The 18,574-nt window shown below is 40.9% G+C and overlaps 2 protein-coding genes across 2 annotated transcripts; both read left to right on the forward strand.

Moving 5' to 3' along the window:
• On the forward strand, positions 1 to 8,169 carry ctsba (cathepsin Ba). Its single transcript, XM_083916932.1, has 11 exons — positions 1 to 136; positions 3,174 to 3,301; positions 3,371 to 3,456; positions 3,673 to 3,787; positions 4,047 to 4,162; positions 5,037 to 5,122; positions 5,503 to 5,649; positions 5,865 to 5,981; positions 6,192 to 6,320; positions 7,060 to 7,141; positions 7,395 to 8,169. The coding sequence occupies exons 2-10, from the start codon at positions 3,179 to 3,181 to the stop codon at positions 7,131 to 7,133; spliced, it is 993 nt and encodes a 330-aa protein (XP_083773058.1). The 5' UTR covers positions 1 to 136; positions 3,174 to 3,178; the 3' UTR covers positions 7,134 to 7,141; positions 7,395 to 8,169.
• Positions 8,170 to 9,120: 951 nt separating this feature from the next.
• Positions 9,121 to 17,865, forward strand: adpgk2 (ADP-dependent glucokinase 2). Its single transcript, XM_083911148.1, has 7 exons — positions 9,121 to 9,329; positions 11,214 to 11,373; positions 13,558 to 13,748; positions 13,873 to 13,969; positions 14,191 to 14,327; positions 14,610 to 14,746; positions 15,081 to 17,865. The coding sequence occupies exons 1-7, from the start codon at positions 9,131 to 9,133 to the stop codon at positions 15,630 to 15,632; spliced, it is 1,473 nt and encodes a 490-aa protein (XP_083767274.1). The 5' UTR covers positions 9,121 to 9,130; the 3' UTR covers positions 15,633 to 17,865.
• The last annotated feature ends 709 nt before the right edge of the window (positions 17,866 to 18,574 follow it).

Raw genomic sequence — 18,574 nt, forward strand, 5'->3', positions numbered from 1 at the left:
TAATAAATAAAGAGGAGGACCGTCACAGATCAGCCTCATTATCAGTCACACGGTTTGATCAGTGGTTCATGAACAGAGGGGGCAACTGGAGCTGAAGATTTACAGTTCACACCTACAGCTGACACACGAGCTACAGGTAAATTACGTGTTTTTGTTGCTTTGAAGATTGTTTCCATGGTGAGTTAGCAGCTCACAGCTAGCATGGCTACATCTGTTACACTTTACACAAAAAAAGCACTTTAAATAGTGTGTTTAGTTAATATTGTTGGACCGACTGACTATATTTGAGTTCCTGTCTCAAATGTTGGGTGTTGTTTTTGACTGTCTGACCCATTTTAGGTGATAGGATCAAAAGCAGGTGGGGCTAATAGGTCCAAACACACTTCTGTTAATGATTAGGACAGGCAGCACCTTCAAACTCACTGAAAGAAACACTGAAAGAAACGTAAAACCAAAAGTTTAAATGGATATGAAACATAATACTAAACCGTCAGGCGCATTGATTCAACCGGGAAATGGAAAACGAAAGTAGGTTTCTGTGCTATGCTTTGACTAGACTAGATTTGTTTTGCAGGGTTATAAACATGCTGAATGGACTAGATTAGGTTGTACATTTGCAACCAAAAGCAAAACTGACTAGACATTTTGAACTATTGACTAAATCAAATATTGGACTCCCTTCCTGTCAACAGGCTCTCAGCTTTTTGACCAGGACATGAGTTTTAGCAGAACAGTATAGAAATGTGGTAAGATGAAAGATAAGCGTGTCGGTGTGTGTTACTTTTCGATGTGCAATGATGATAGAGATTCTGATTCTGATGTGTAAGAAATCTTATAGTATGAGAAGGAACATTAGAGTATTGCTTTGTCCCACCTACAGCACAGTGTTGCTAAAAAACAGGTCCCTCAACCCAGTGTTCTTGGATCATGTGAAGATCATTGGTTCTGCTAAAGGCTAAAGGAGTGAGGGACGTCAATCTGTGGCTTTGGCACTGACTCATCTCTCTGTGTGTTGATCTGTAGCTTCCCACGTAAGTGGAATATTTTGCAACCCCTTAACCTTTTTATAATCTGTCGGTTAGCATCAGTTAGTCAAAAGCAGGGCTGTTCTTATCTTATTTCAGTGAATTTGAAACTTTAGAAATGCAAGAGTACTTCCTGACTGTGACTCAGCAAGTGAATGTAGCCTTTGAGTCTCGCTGTGATAACTATGAAAGTAACAGACATGGGACTGATTAGTTTCCAGGCAGGTCAGCAGACTGAAAGTTCACTTCCTCAAGTTGTGTTTGTGTGTGAGTGTGTGAGTGTGTGAGTGTGTGAGAGTGTGTGTGTGTCACTTCTCTAAAAACTGAACAAAAAAAAAATTGAAATGTTCTTGTGGCCCACATGTGATTTAATTTGCCTGTTTTTTCTTAGCTGTGCATATTTTGCACACAGTTAATAGCCTGCACGTCACAGATGGTTCACAGTTATATAAATCCTATATAGACTGTTTACAACACATGCAGCGAGCACAAGCTAATCCCCCAAACACCTGGAGGACCTGTTGAAGTCAACACTCAGTCACTAGTCTCCAGTTTTCTTACGTTACACAGAATACAATATAACGATCGCTTGTGCTGTTTAAACAAGTTGAGCACTGGTTTAGATTTCAGAAGACAGGTGAGCAGAATATATAAAGTGTGTGTACAGTGTGGTTTCAGGGAACAGATGTCATGCTGTAAAGGGGACTTTTCTTGTTTTACTTCCCTCTCTGTATGACATGTCATAGGCCTCGGTCATGTGATATCAAACCATTTTCCCTCTTCACCCACTCTTCTTCAGAAAGACCCGAGGTGTTCATGGGATTCAATTCTGCTTTCCCTGTTATAGAAACAGGACATGCTGAAACAGGTGTGCTGATCTTTACAGATGACTAACAACTCGGGCTCTTGTTCTCCACAGAAAATCCATGTGGCAGTGTGCCAGCTTGATCACTGAGGGTCTATAAGTATATTAGGCTCCTACACAAGCCCATGTAAAAAAGAAAAAAAGGCAACAGACTGTTGCAAATGATGTTTGTTAATCTTTCTTGGAACACTGTACGGTAAAACGGGAGCAGATCAGTGAATTCTTAAGACAATATCATTTCCTGTGTTGTTGTTTTTGTCCAAGGGTTTTTGTTCTCCACTCCTGCTGTTCAGGTCTTAAGATTGTCTAACATACAGTATGTTGTCCTTTTTATTATAAGGGTTTGATCTAAGTTCATCCCATCATGTTTATAAAGAAGCAAAGTGTCTGTACAGATATTGATTTTTGCTGGACTCGGAGCATCCTGCTTTTCCTGAGCATGATGCATGCCACTATTGATAATGGGCTACATTATGGGTGCTGATGTGTCCTTGGAGCTGATCTCACCAGAACATTTTAAAACTGAGCTTGGACCATCAGGGCATGCGTTTATATAAAAACTATATGTGCCTACATTTGCATTGTGGGGGGTGTTTTTCTACAGCATGAGGAACTATGAGGACCCATTATTATTTTGTTTCTTAAGTGGAAACTGATACCTGTGTATCTGATGTTGAAATCCAGTTAGATTTAAACCTGAGGTGTTGGTTGAATCACTGAAGTGTTTATTGTACATGTGCCTGCTGATGCAGCATGTTTAACCACTGGAAAAATCTCTGACTAGCATGACTGAGGATAAGAGGTGTTCTCTGCTCTGTGTACACTGTGTATGCATGTTCCACTTGTAAGTGTATCTAAGCAGATCATTGCGTTGTCTCAAGCTTGTGTTGGTTTTTCAAATGTGGAAGACTCCACACCGAGTTCGTAAACGGTTCCATTATCCTTCGGATAAAACCTCTCTCACTTTTTCCCCCCGTGTTTTCACTTTGTAGATTTTGACCTAGTCTACTTTATGTACAGTCACTTTGGGTTAAGTACTGCATGTTTGTTATTGTAGCTTTCGTTTTGAGACATTATCCCTTCAGCCTTCACCCCTTACAGATAATGAAAATGAAATACACATTTTGCCTGAAATTGAAACATTCAGTGTTTGTTAAATTTAGAAATTTAACAATCATGGTAAGGTTTCTTGAGTGAATCACAATTTACGGCAAGAAAAAATTACTATGGCTTAAATATCATTTGTAATGAGAATAACTAATGAACTTTTCCTCTTTTTTCAGGCAAAATGTGGCGTGCAGCCTTCCTGTTACTGGCTGCCAGCTTGTCGGTGAGCCTGGCCAGACCCCGTCTCCCACCACTGTCCACAGAGATGGTCAACTACATCAATAAGATCAACACTACCTGGAAGGTGAGTTGTTTTTTGTTTTTCTACCTTGGAAGTGGTTCGAATCGACTAAATCTCCCTCCTTTCCTGCAGGCTGGTCACAACTTCCATAATGTCGACTACAGTTATGTCAAGAGACTCTGCGGTACGATGCTGAAGGGACCTAAACTGCCAGTCATGTGAGTCTCACTCATTAAACACAGGAGACGAACTTCAGATTAGTTTTCCATTATGCTTTCATATCAGTGATAGTATTTGCTGTGTTATACATCCACTAATTATACATGCTGCTTTTATGCAGTAGTTTTAGTGTCATGGACCAAAAATGCCAACTTCAAAATGGTTGTAGTAGTGCACAGTAATACTTGACAATGTAACACTGTTCTCCTCTGCAGGGTTCAGTATGCTGGTGACCTGAAGCTGCCTAAAAACTTTGACCCTAGAGAGCAGTGGCCCAACTGTCCCACTCTGAAGGAGATCAGAGACCAGGGCTCCTGTGGATCCTGCTGGGTGAGATAAAAACCCACTACTCAAATGATGGGACCACGTTTGCTGGGGGTTGAGGAACATATTATTCAAGGAATATTCATTTTACGATTTGTGAATTTCAATTGTGGTTAGCAACGTGTAGGGTCAGACAAACACACACTTCTATAACTGACAGTCAAACAACACCCTCTATCCTTAAAACCTCAATTCAGATGAAGGAAAATCTCCCCCAAAATTGTATTTGCATGCCCGTGACACATCTCTGTTGTTCTGCCTACAGGCGTTTGGAGCTGCAGAGGCCATCTCTGACCGCGTGTGTATCCACAGCAATGCCAAGGTCAGCGTGGAGATCTCCTCAGAGGATCTGCTGAGCTGCTGCGAAAGCTGTGGCATGGGGTGAGAGGCAACAGTGTGCAGAAAGTTTCACTACCATTTGTCTTCAGATGTCCCCAGTAGATAATAATAGTGATTATTATTATTATTATTTTTTGTTTGCACCATAATACAGAGCTCAGAAGCAAAGCATGTGGTTTTTAAATTTGAATTAATTTTAATGGGAGGAGACAAGCTCCAAGGAAAGCATCCCACCGCTTTGGTCACATCTGTGTTGTTTACATGGATGCTAAAGGCCCTTAGCTCAAATATTGCAAACTTTTAAAAGATGTATGTGTTGAAATAAAGTATTTTGATGACACTTTTGAAGTACATCAGTGCATTCAGGGATAATTTTGAAAATCTCCCCATAATTTCACAATCATTTTGTAACCCTTAAACAAGATGGGAGGACTGAGCCCTGGTAGAATTTGCATTTGTTTGGGGCTATCCAGTGAATGAATGAGAGCTCTCCAGTTAATGATCTGATAAAAGTCAGATGATGTATAGAAAGGCACCAATTGAATGTCCAGAATTGGTATCTGTGCCAAAACTGACCTTTTTATAAAGAGGATCAGGTATCTGCCATGACATATCTGTAAACAGAGTACTGAATGTCTGCTATTGGTTTCATTTATTCGCGGTGAGCTGTCAACTCAATGTAACCTTGCATAAAGATGATTCTTGTGAGATCCACACAATGAGATATACATATTTTAAAGTGAGCATTATCATGAATCAGTTCTTGGTATTGGTAGATACAGTACTAAGAGGTAGGATTCAGAATCTGTATTGGGTGAGGAAGAAGTTGGTGTCAGTCAGTGCCTCCCGTATGTCAAAGTTGGAGGCTGGGGGTGCATCGTTGTCTCTTTCTTTAATTGTTTTTTTTTTCTTTCAGATGTAACGGTGGTTACCCTTCAGCTGCCTGGGACTTCTGGACAAATGAGGGGCTAGTCTCTGGCGGTCTCTATGACTCCCATATTGGTAAGTTTAGTGTGTGAGACTCCCAAAGTGGTATGCATGTGTGGTGTCTAGGCACACTACTACAATTAAATTTTAAAAAGCGTAACTTTTACTACATCTGTGCCTTGCGTCCGCACTACTCAGCACTGTTTCCAAATGTCTCTAATGTTATAGAGGCTCAAAAACGCCTGAGTCTGTTTTAGGTTGAGAACTGCAGGGTTGGGTTTTAGTGTGGACATGCAGAAACGGAGCCGTTTTAGAAACAATGACACAGACACCCATGTTCGCTTCCTGATTGGGTCTTATCAGTCACTGTCGGTCAGGATGGAGATTGTATTTGTTCTCAAACACTATTTTAAAATTACATTTTTGGATGTAACCTTACGCTTTTTTGTCTACAGGTTGTCGGCCCTACACCATCCCTCCCTGTGAACACCATGTGAATGGCAGCAGACCCTCCTGCTCTGGAGAGGGTGGAGACACACCTGAATGCGTCAAGCAGTGTGAACCTGGATACACACCCGGCTACAAAGTGGACAAGCACTTTGGTGAGAAAAGCAGAAGCCAAACATACTTCTTGAAACTTGAACTGTATTTTGTTCCTGCTCTGTTATTTTCCTGGGAAGATGTTTCCATTATACAGTATATTTGGTTGTGATGCTTTTACTATGTTTTATGTCCTAAAATGAGCGTAACTCAAATCTTAGTCACAGTTGTTTATGTGCACACATGCAGTGCAGGATCCTAACTCAAAGTGTTGCAGGTAAAACGTCTTACAGCGTGCTGTCAGATGAGGAGCAGATTCAGAGTGAGATGTACAAGAATGGCCCAGTAGAGGGAGCCTTTACCGTCTATGAAGACTTCGTCCTGTACAAGTCCGGTAAGAACACATGCAGCATCAACAGACAAATGTAGTATAAACACACAGAATAAGGAGTACTTGCACACTCTCAACCTGTTGAACACACAGTAAATGCTGATATGCTCAGTGATTCTGTAAAATGTTGTTTCTGACATTCTTTCACACACTTGAACTCAGACTCTTGCTGACCCTGCCCCTTTGTGTTGTTTTTTTTATTTTCCTCTCCAGGCGTGTATCAGCATGTGTCTGGGTCTGCTCTGGGGGGCCATGCCATCAAGATGCTGGGCTGGGGAGAGGAGGATGGTGTTCCCTACTGGCTCTGTGCCAACTCCTGGAACACCGACTGGGGTGATAACGGTGAGCAGAGACATATTTTGCTACTTTTAACTAACAATGACTATGTTAAAATTTTTAAGCCCTTTTTCAAATAAAATACAATATTCCTACTAATATTGCAGTTTACATGCAGCTGTCAAAATAGGATTTACGCAGCTTCCCTCTTTCAAACACCTTCCTTTCATAATGTTTTAAAGTAGGTGTGTTTCTCCTTCCAAATAGAAATGTGGCTGTTTCTGTTGAGCATGCATCTCTACCCCAGCCTTGTTTGTTTGTGTACAACAACCATAGCAACGCAAAGAGTTGACCAAAAGACGTAAACGGGCAAGAGGCTGTGTCACAAATTTTGAAAAGTGCTGTATTCAAAATATTATCATATTCTGAATAATGGTGGAAGAGTGTGCATGTAAACTTAGTCATTCATATGAAAGCCACTCTTGGTTATAAACTGTAGCTGTCTCATTTAGATGTATGAAGGGAATGGAATATTAGAAACCCTACAGTAAAATACAGCCTTAATAACTGAATCACATTGTTGAATGAACATCCTGACAGTGCCACACAAACTTTTCATACCCATCCAAAACTTGAATACTCTTTTTATACTCAGTTCTGTATATGACTCAACACAAGTGCACATACCATATGTTCTCACACTTAAGATATGGACATATTTTATACTTACGAACATGCAATTGCTGGTGAAAGCTATTTATTTCCGTTTGTGTAAACTGCCCTCTGGTTTGTTTCTGGTCTTCAGGATTCTTTAAGATTCTGCGTGGATCGGATCACTGTGGTATTGAGTCTGAGGTTGTGGCAGGGATTCCAAAATAAATTGTAAGGTAAGACAACAAAACGACATGTGATGGTCTCAACCAAACCTGTGAATACTGTGTGCCTTTTTCACTACATCTGTTGCAACCTCTCTAATGTCATAAACCAGACTGGAGTGTCCAGATTTGTGTTTGTGCACAAGCCTCATTGCTCTAAATTGACTGTTGATCCTTTAGCCATTCTTTAGGAAATCCTCAACAAAATTTTAAAAGTGTGGACACGACTTCTGTTCTTCCCTGACTTTTGTTTTTTCTCTTGCAGATTTTGAGCTGCAGTGTCCAATACATAATCAGTAGAGGGCGACACACGACTTGCCTGCTCCAAAACTTGTTTAACAGCGTTTAGTCCTTTTTTAGTTAAAGCCTACTGATAACCTTGCACATGTGGCATGTGGTTTTCTTTTGACAACAGGCATAAAAAAAAAAAAGACTCAAGAGCAACCTTCACCTCATTTAGGTGGATTAGCAGATGGAGTATTTGCCTGTGCACAAAAGACCATTGTTGGATTCAAGGCGTTTTGTTGTGACTGAGCTGAGCCTTGTTCCTTCCCCTCTTAAAGCAAGGTTAATCAAAAGGGTACACGAGAGGATAATGGTTTTTAAGACAAGCCTGTGCATTTAATTCAAATCTCAGGCGATTTGAAGCAGACAGTCACTTGTGTAGAATTTCATTTGTTTCCCTTGTTACATTTTTTTCCTATACTGGTGGAAAGTATTGGGCATTTTAGACCAGTAATAATTGAAAGAAATTACACAACTCCCTAATGCAGCAGAGAAGGTCATTTTGTTTAAATGTGTCTAATTTTTAATACAGCTTTTTAAAGTTGATATTTTCAGTGCCACAAAAGCCACTCCAAGATGTTGGGATGTCCTCACTGACTGTTCCTGTTAGTGTTTTTAAATTGAATATCAGATGAGAAATCAAACTTGTTTTTATATGGTTGATAATGGGATGTTTTTATTGTCTGCCTGTATCGATCAAAAATGTTGGCACGTAACTTTTATTTGCTGAATTTAATAAAACATTTTGGTTCCAAGTATGGTGTTGTGACTCTTGAATACATGCTGGCATTTTAAAGCCATTTGCATTTCATCTGACTAATTTGCACACCTGATGGGACTGACTCACCATGAAAATGAGGGTAAGGATCTGATGGATCAGTGGTTCTCAAACTTTGTACATGGCGTACCACCTCAGAAAATATCAGGCTCTCAAGTACCACCACTAAGACCAATGTTAAAATACAGCAGCGCAGGCCTACGCTATTCAGCTGTTGGCAGGCAGATTTTTTTTTTCCTAATCAGAAGATTATTTATTGTTAACTGCCACAGCTACGCTGTAGGAAGGGGCCGCATCAGAACTGACATGTCAGTGTTTTTCAAACCAATCATTTTTACCTCTGTTTACTCTCTTCCTGCTATTGAAACAGGACATGCTAAACTTGTTTTAATTATATTTCACAGATCTTAAAAGTTTAAGTATTTTTCTTATTGTCATATCAATTTAGTAAGTTTTATTTTGGAGATTCCTTCATGTACCGCCAGAGAGAGTTTGAAACATTGTTTCTACTTTCAGGACCAACTGTACTGATGATGGGAAAGAAAGTTGGATAAAGTCAGTGTTTGAAAAGGTTAGGATAGCTTCCTAGGATTTGCCATTTCCGCCTTGTTGTCAGCAAAAACAAACACGCCCCCTTCGTCTGTTTGTTTTGCACACGGGCGTCTGCCCATTTTTCAAGGACCGCAGCGCTCAGGTAAAAAACTAAACACACTAGAGATCCTAAGTAGTTGTTATACAGCGGTCAAAACACAGTCGAAGTGGTAATGTTTTGAATATACTTCTGAAATAGGATTCTGCTAAGGATTTGTTCAGTTACGGTAGGTCCGGGAGACTCCGGCTCAGAAAACAAACAGACCCCCAGAGAGCGGCTCCTGACTGGTCGAGCGGGCTGAGAGGGCTAGGTCATTCCTCCGCGTGAGCCACCGTAGCTGCAGCGAATGATGGAGGGAGGAGGTCGGGCCCCTTGGATGAAATATGGGCCTGTTGTGTCCCTGTTTGTGGTTGTTTTGGCCTTCTGGTTCCGGTCTCCCCAGGATACAGTACTGGACGACCGGCTGGACACCGTGCTGTCCTCGCTGCTCCGGGCTGAAGGCAAAGTCGGGATAAATAACGTCGCCAGACCGAGAGTGGCCGTTGGTGAGTGCGAGTGCTGTGAGCGAGCTAGCGTTGCCTAGCTACCCAAATTAAAGGGCTTATTATGGAGTTGCTGGGTTAATAATCGATAAGTCATCCATATTAGCTGGTATTACAGCTAGAAAGCTGTTCCAGGTGAATAAGATACATGAAAGAAACATAAACATACGTTAAGAGTTGTCTAATGTTGGTACCATTACTATTTACACAACAAAGAAAAAGAACAGGGGAAACTGGTCAAATACCTTAGCTACACATTTCCTTTTTTCTGTGAATATCAGGTGGCTTGTCAGCAAATGACTGCCCAAGTGAAAGGAATGTGACACCAGCTAATGTTGAATGATTAAGCCGGACAAACAGTGTTGTTAGTTTGGTCAAGGGGAAGAGGGAGGTTTTAAAAGGGGATGACCATGAAGAGGCCGCCGGTCAACGAATAAGCCACCACAGAGAGCTAATGAGGAGCAAAAGACAAGTGCATGGTAATATGGACACGGTGGTGCCACTCTTTGTACCATGAGTGTGGGTGAACTCAACTATAGTAACTGCAGCCTGCCATATGTCACTAGTATAGATGGTAGCCTCACTGTGACAGGTCAAGTACAGAGGGCACTGGTTAACTAGGGAAAGCAGGTGGTGAATTGTAGGGATTCATGCACTAACCACTGTTGCTCTGGTTAAAAAAAATCTTATAGGCTTCAGGCCCTGGTTATGGCTTCTGTACTAACAACTCCACTGTATCATACCCACACCTTTGAACAAAGGTCTGGCAAAATCTTGAGTGGCTAGTGTGCCAAGTGATGACCTCAATTGGCACATTTTGGTCTCTGTCTTGCATTGTAACTGCGGGCACCAAGTGGATTAGCAGTATTAAGTGAGGAATTCCTCAACTCACTAACTCTTCAGCAAACACCTTAGTCACGTGTCGTAACTGTCACCGTGATCTTATCCTAAAATCTTGTCCTCTTGAGCTTTGTCACAAGCACACAACAGAAGTGATCACCATATCTGTCCAACCTTTACCCAGTTCAGCAACAGGCTCAGCCATGCAGTCAGACCAGTTACACTGTATTAACCAGATTTGGATACAATGGCATCACATGCCAACCTAGTCACATAATAGCATCGATAGTTTGATCTATATTAGGCGCTTTAGATGGTGAATTGAAGCATTTAACACAACACTGAAAAAATACTGGGTTGATGACTTCAAACCAAAAGCACAATAATCCATATGACCAGATATACACAGGATTTTCTATTATTTTAAGCAAATTGTCAAAAGAAATCTAGATGCCTAGCAAAGGGCATTGGGAATCAGTTGGAAACAAAGCACCTTGAAGTCAAGCTACTGTCAGACAGAAGTTAAATATTCAAAACTAATTCAAATGTCAGACCAACAATGAACTTTTGGATTCTGTGGGGTTGCCTACACAGATAGGCCACCTGGGGTTTTTGCAGAGCATCTTGGCCTTTGTTCAGAAGTGACAGAACATGTTTGAAGATGAAAGCTACATGTCAATGATGTATGATCCAGTAGCTGAAACTGTATCGACTTGTCAGCTCATTTGAACAGCCACGTCGCATAAAAATCATGCTGCACGTTCTGTCGATGTCTCTCTGTTCAGTTTGCTAAAGCTGCACACTGGCATTACCCCGCCCTTCTCTTTGCTCTATTTTCTACTGTTCAGTTTGACTGCAGTGTTAAAAAGAAAATGGGTGATGCATAATCTTCTCCTTTACATCTTTCACCCCTGAAGGTCATCCCTTCTGGTTGGCCCCAGATCTTACGTCATATGTCTTGCGTCATATTCCTGCTTCTGGACATGGCTTTCATCACAATTATCTCTCTTTATTTTTATGTTCTCTGCCCCTCTCCCTCATCTACAGGTTTTGGAGGTTGTGTTGATCTCATAGTGGACGGGGTATCGCTGCTTAATAAGATCGGCCTCCCTCCCACGGATCAGCCCCTACATCATGACTACATAGAAAATGAAGTGCAGCTGGCTCAGAGCTTTGCCTACTTTTTTGCACCAGGAGCTGCTGCAGAGTAAGTGTTAATTAATGCTAAATTCACAATATGGTAATATAAGTACATGTGTGTTTGCTGTGAACAAGAGCTCTACAATATTTTAATATTTTAGTCTGTGCCTGGTTATCTAACTTTTTGTAATTGAATAAGTAAGAGGGGCAACATGAAGTAGACTGATACTTTGTGAGGCATGAGACCAGCCGTGTGCGTGTGCGTGCGTGCGTGCGTGCGTGCGTGCGTGCGTGCGTGTGTGCGCGCGAGACATACAGATAAATACAACCACACACTCTCTTTATCTATTTTTCACACAAAGTAGATTAAAGGCTGTAGGTTTAATTAGATTTGGTCAGTGCTTCTCTGTGTTTTTTATGTTGATGTTAATCAATTACTAAAGTGTTAGGTATGTAAGCTATTGAACTCATCTCCCATCTCCACTCATTCAATGGTGACTGCTGCTGTTCTGGCTGTGGCGCCTGTGAGCACTTGTTCATTGTGTGGAAATAACACCTAAAGGCAACATGCTTACAAAACCATCAAGGACAGAAAGGACAAGGGAATGTGTTTGTGTAAAAGAGAGTGACTAGAAATAACAATTTCTGTCTAGAATTCTCAACTAGACACAGAAACCTCTTTGTCTGCTCAGCATTAAGAGTTATTTCTCTGGCTTCTTTCTTTCCTGGTTTCTTGTGGAATTTTAAAGACCATAATTCAGAAGCACTTCAGCTAAAGAGAATGAGAGAAAGTGATATTTGCAAAGAACAGAAGAGATGATTGGTTGTCTCTCTCTGGTCAAACCTCTTAAATGTAAGAGATTAACTTTGCTCAGTATGCTTTGCTTTTACTTTTGCTTCTCGTCTTTAACTGTCAGTTTACCTGTGGCACATTTTTTCCCCATATTTTACAATTAGTTGTATATCTGCAGCTTCATAGAGCAAGAGAGAGAGAGAGAGAGACTGTGATACTGAGACTGTGTGAGATACAGATAAGCTAGAAATGACCTTACTCTACAGGATGAACCTACACGCTGTTTCTGTTTGTTAAAGGCAACTTGTATACTGGGAGCCTTCATGCACACAACTCTTCCCATAGGGTCTGAAATATTTCAGCTTTTATCAGAAGGGTGCCACAGTTTAAATGTTTGTTTCAGGTGTCTCATAGCAACAAGGGGTGTCACTGCCACTACCTGTGTCGCCTGAGCACAGCCAGGCATCATAGAAGAGTTTAAGTTGTTTTTATAAACCTAAGTCATTATACTTTGGCTTTTCCAACCATATCTTTATGGCTGTCTCTAGTGTCAGTAGCTCTTAACTTTCTCTCATCCTCTCCACACAGACCATTGGTTTTTCTCAACTATACTTTGTTCTTGCGTCCTCTTTCTTTTAGTTAGACTTTGATACTCATGTTACTCATAAGCTCAGAGAAGAGAAATGCACTGTTTAACAGTATTTCATTTCCACATGTTAATATTTGCAAAGAGACTGGGTGAACAAGTCTCTCTGGTTTAATTACATCAGTTAAGGAAGAGCAAGGTGTATTTATTTACATGGCACATTTACATACATGGTGACAATTCAAATGCACAACAGACCTAGCCTGGAAATCAGACGACTCTGCCAAACTCATGTTTCATCTGCTCTGAAAGATGCGTCTGCCCCTTTCCTGTACAGACAGATTTCCAGCCCTCCTGTCGCGGTGCTAACCAATTACACCCATTTATCTCATGTGGGGCGTGTTTGACGGACCATCACTGACAGTGTCGATACAGTCGGCAGGTCTGGCTCCCTAAAGTCAGATTAAACTGTCAAACTAGAAAGCAGTAGTTGCCTATAGCAGTATTGCCTATTTCTTGCGTAACACATTTAGATTTTAGTATAGTGTTTAGCTGTAATTTGACAAAGTTTCCTACCCGGCTGCTATTGTTTTTCACTGAGCAAGCACTCCTGTTTCGTTGCACTGATTGGTTGTAGTTCTATCCACTTGCATCCAGAAAAAATTTGCTCTGCACCGTTAATAAAGCCCCTCGGAAATTGGAAATGAATGGAGAGGGCCCAGATTTATAAGCGTTTGCAATAAGTCAGGTGATGCCAGGCTATAAAAGAACTACAACATGAGAAAAAGAAGAAGACATTAAGCTGGTACTTTAAAGTTTTAACATTGTTTTACAATTTTTTATCTTTGTTGCTTTTCTTTTTTGTCTTGCAGGCGTTTCATACTAAATGATACCTTATTCAGTGAGCTGGTCGAAGCGTCACGTGACTTACCTGGAAACAGATGGGCAGTAGGCGGCAATGCCCCGGTAATGGCTGGTCGCATGGCAACCGAGGGATGTGATCTTTTGCTAGGGGGAAGTTTCAGCCCTGATTTTACCGATGTCCTGTCCCCGCACATTACAGGTACACACACTGACTGGTGCACCCATCTCCATCTCCCCGGCCCTCTCTTACCATCCATGAATTTTTCCCACACCTTTCTTCTTCACTTCCATGCCCCTGTCCTAACCTGCCTCCCTCCTTCCAGTGGCAGGTAACATAGTAGAAGAGCCAGACATTCATCTGATCCTGGAGTATCCATCTGGCGCTAGCTGGGGTCACTACACCTCACGTAGAGCTAACAGGTATGTGTTAGTTGAGCATTTGGTAGATCATTTGACAATCTTCAGGGATTATTAAGGGGAACTGTGTATATGAGAGTATTTAAGCCATTATTCAACGTGCACAGTAGGCTGGATTTAATGAATGTTGGGAGTAAAAGAACCAAATGTTCTGTGTGTGACCGTACATATGTTTAAATTTGAGTCTTTATGGTTTTTGAGGCTGACTGTGTTTGGCTCTGTAGATATATCGTTCACAGCGACGACCATAACCCCTACCTGGACTCCATGGCAGAGTTTGCTGAGAAACTTGAAGACTTCAAACCAGATCTGCTGGTAGTAGGTGGACTGCAAATGATGGATAACTTCCCCTTCCAGTCAGGTAAGAGGAAACTGAACCTGCAGCGGTACTGTCGCACAACTAAAACTGGATATTGCTGAACATATGTTGTTTGTCAGTTAAAATGATTAAATTATTAATGATGATTTCACCTTATGTCAAAGGTCATAGTCTAGTCTGAGTTAGACTCATAGATGGATCAATGACTTATTTGTAAATTGTGAGTTTCGTTCAGACCTGGAAAAGAGTGCTTGTTGCACCTTACCCTACCTTTTGTCTGAATTTCTTCTCTTCTCTTTCCACCTATTCCTTTCATCATTCAAGGTGAGCGAGAGGCTCTCCTCTCCCGTCTGGCCGACCTCCTGTCCTCCTCATCTCCACAGATTGGAGTCCATTTTGAGATGGCCAGTTTTGTAGAAGAGAGTATAATGGAAGATCTACTTCACTATGTCATTCCCCATGTATGTATGACTGAACAGTTCAATTAATCAACATATTATTTCACATGGCAGGAGACTAGAAAATTAAGTTATCATCCCGAAAAAACACAATGTCTGACAAATAATACCAGGTAGTTTAAAACTAGACAACACAGAACATGCATGCAACATGAGTATGGCCCGAGCTGACACAGCACTACATTTAGAGATGAAATTGTAGCCTTCTCTTTCTGTTTCATCACAATGAAATAATGTCACTATGTGCAACGCTGTGGCTTCCATTTGTTCATTTGAAGATGTTCATTTCAAGGCTGGTCTTTTAGTTTAATCTCTTATCCTGGCTCTGCTTTTCCAGGCGGACTCTTTAGGGATGAATGAACAGGAGCTTCCCAACCTGCTCAGTCTGCTTAAAGGCTCCAACATCACAGTGTTGTCAGACCCAAACCCTCGTGTAGCTACTGTCCTTGACCAGATGAGGGAGGTCTATCGCATTGTGAACCAGCGCTCTAAGGATGCAGAAAGTGACACAAATGGTGCTAAAGCTAAGCCGCTGACTCGGCTCCACGTCCACACGCTGGCCTTTCAGGCCATGATAGTGACACGTGGCTCCCAGTGGAAGAACACAATGTCAGCCACCGCCAAAGCCTCTCTCACAGCTAACCGCCATGTCTGTGGCTCTAACAACATTGACCCCAGCAAGGCGAGGCTCATCATGGACGACTCTTTCTCTGTTAGCCGGCAGGAGGGCAGCCAGCGCATCCCTCTACAGGAGACCAGGCCCGTCAGCTGCTGGGATGAGGAGGACTACGAGATATGTGTAGCACCGGTGCTGGTGTGCACTGAGGTTTACCAAACTGCAGGTGGAGGGGACAACATCTCAGCTGCCGGGCTGGTGCTGCAGATCTAGAGAAGGACTCTATATGGTCTGTCTGTGTGTAGTGCTAACTACATGTTGGCAAACAATGTGACTCTGGAAACTTGATCTAGGTTTGACGCAAGGTACCTGGCAAACACTATACTGATGAAACAAATCTTGCTAATGTTATCACCCTGGCTGCTCATGAACCAGGTTGACTAAGAAGAAAATTGGTTATTATTCGTAGGAGTCAGATGATGGGCGGCAGTGGTTATTATTCAGGGTAGATCTCCAGATTTTAAATATTTAAATGTTTGTATTTTTAAGGTGGATGCAGTTAAAAACTGATAAGTGAAATATTACGATTTTGTAACCAGACTTTCTGCAGACTATTTGTGTGGTTTCGTCAGGCATGTGTGTGTGTTTGTGTGTGTGTGTGTGTGTTTGTTTACATTCGGTTGAAAGACACTATCACTGATTTCATCCCTCTTTGATAAACAATGCGTACGTATAATAATTTGTATTTACACTGTTTGCCTGAGTGCAAAGCCCCAGTTTATTTGATTTATTTTAACCAAAAACATAAGAGACACTGCTTTGTCCTACTTTGATTCCACACATCTTTACCAAGTCAATGTTGCCCATCATCTGACTCTTGTCCTTCTCTACTTCTCAAAGGCCTTATAAGACTTGGCCTTCAGTCAGAATTAGTTGAAGTGGGATGAGGTTTGGATAAAGTCTAAAAATACCAAGTTTTGTGTAGTTTAGTTTGCGTCATTTAAACCTGTGAATCCACTATGCAGCAAACATATCCAGATAGGTAATAGCTGAATCTTCTGTTTCTCAGGTGTCCCCTTCTTAAAAGCTACAGATCTAACCAGTAAACGGGGCTTTGACCACCCCTGCCTTTCAGCACATGTGATTTCACCCGAAGGCTGAACTGTTTACATCCTGTCCGTTTTAAAAGGTCACATCTGAACCCTTTTAATGGGAAGACTCTATCCTCCCATCTCATTCTCAAAGGAAAAGAAAGATTTAAAGTAGAAAGCTAGTGAGGCTATTGCCTCTTATTCCTAATATATGTGAAAATGTGCATACTGGTTTGGGTGGGTTTGTTTTGTTTTAAGATTGTCATTCCTCTGTAGTGCAATAATGCAAAAACAATGTTAAGAGACCACTGTTGGTAGCTGGATATGATGTCAAAAACTTCCTCTCTACCTCCATGCTAATTTTGTTCCTCCCCTTTTCCCTTGAACTCTTTTCTCTGTTACTTTGTCAAACTTTTCTATGATCTGTCACATTCTTTCTTGTTTGCCTATGGCTCTTAAAGGACCAAATAAAAAGTATGGACTGCCCCTTATGGCTCTGCTGCAAAGGTTACAGTCTCATCTTTAGGGTTAGGCAGTTGTTTTATTTAAGAAAGAGGGGGTTGGCAAAATCAAATTGTAAACTTGACCTGAAGCTATGGTGTTACTCACCATGAATCCATTTAATCTGTGGAATATCGGACCACTTAGTAAATATGTGTCTTAACTTGTAGTAGGATTAGAAGCCACATAATTCTCCATTAATGATGATCTGTAAGTGAAACTAGCGCCCTGCCTTACATCACCTCCCATTTCACTCCTTTCAGGGTTGAAATCCCTTTAATTGTAATTATTTGAGACTTATGCCATTTTTTTCTCACCATGTACAAATCAACCATTCCACCACAGACAATCTCCAGTCAATTCCTCAGTGCAAAATGGAGGTGGAGTGTTGTTTTCTTGATTAAACAATTAAATGTCTTTATTTCTTAAAACATGCTCGTCAAAAACCCTTTTCACCGAGGAACACACGTGTTCATGTTACAACACAAGAAGTATGAGCTGAAGAGATTCCTTTATATCCGTAATTTGTGATGCTGTTGTTTGACTATGCTGATGGTTAATGAGCCTTACTTTGTTTTGACTTTTGGTGTTTAGTGAAAAGGGAATGTTTATACAGACTTTTTGTCTTACTGTAGGCTTTTGTTTTATTTTCTAATGTCTTTGTCTCACAGTGATTGGAAGACAAGAGTAACGGGTCATGTTTTTACTGTGAAATGAAACCGTCAAACGCAGAACTTCAGCATGCATTCATGTTCAGACAGAGAGTTGTTGTTTGTTGATATGGTTGTTTGATACCATATCATATATTTATCTAAGTTTTAGATGAGTCATGTCATCCATGTTCCAGAGCTGTGTTGAACTGTTTCTTGCATGTTAACTATTCAATGCAGAATCACCTGAGATAAAATGCAACACTGATAAAGCAGTCATTGATTTGTTTGTTTTCTCATACTTGGGATCTTTATTAGTAAATGTTCATGGATCCAAACTGCAGTTGTTTAAGATAATACTTAAAAGCGCTTGTCTTCTAGGCGATTACTACGGGTTTGTCCCGTCATCGTAACTCGCCATGAAGATGTTTGATTCCTTTCTTTACCCCCTACATTGAACACATTTAATTTTATTTCCCTTTTTATCGTACGTACTGTCGAACTGGCAAATGAATAACCACCTGTTTATGATACCACCACTAGGCCCGTATAAAATCAGAGAACAAGGAGTAATCTCATCTAGTGCAATATAAACTCTCATTTATAGTTTATATTATGATCCTGTCTTTCAGATGCCTGATTACTTTTAACTGTGAGATTTCATATTGGCATGCTTGGCAGGTTTAAACACTTTAAAATATAAATACATATGTGTTTTAAATTTTAAAACAAAGACCTTTTTAAAGTGTAATTCCAGCTTAAAATCATCCCATGGTATTTTTCGACACTTGCACACATCAAATAAGCCATCGAGACGTTTTTTTTTTTCGTGTAGAAACTATTAACGGAGAAATCCGTTAATTCTCCGTTAATAGTTCTACACGGCGGACGCAGCTAACACTGATTAGCTCGGGGCAGTACAGTGAAGGAATTAAAACGGATTTTTTAACCACTAATACTGATCAAAAAAGCA

Source organism: Echiichthys vipera, assembly GCF_963691815.1.
Source record: "Echiichthys vipera genome assembly, chromosome: 1".
NCBI lineage: Eukaryota > Metazoa > Chordata > Actinopteri > Perciformes > Trachinidae > Echiichthys > Echiichthys vipera.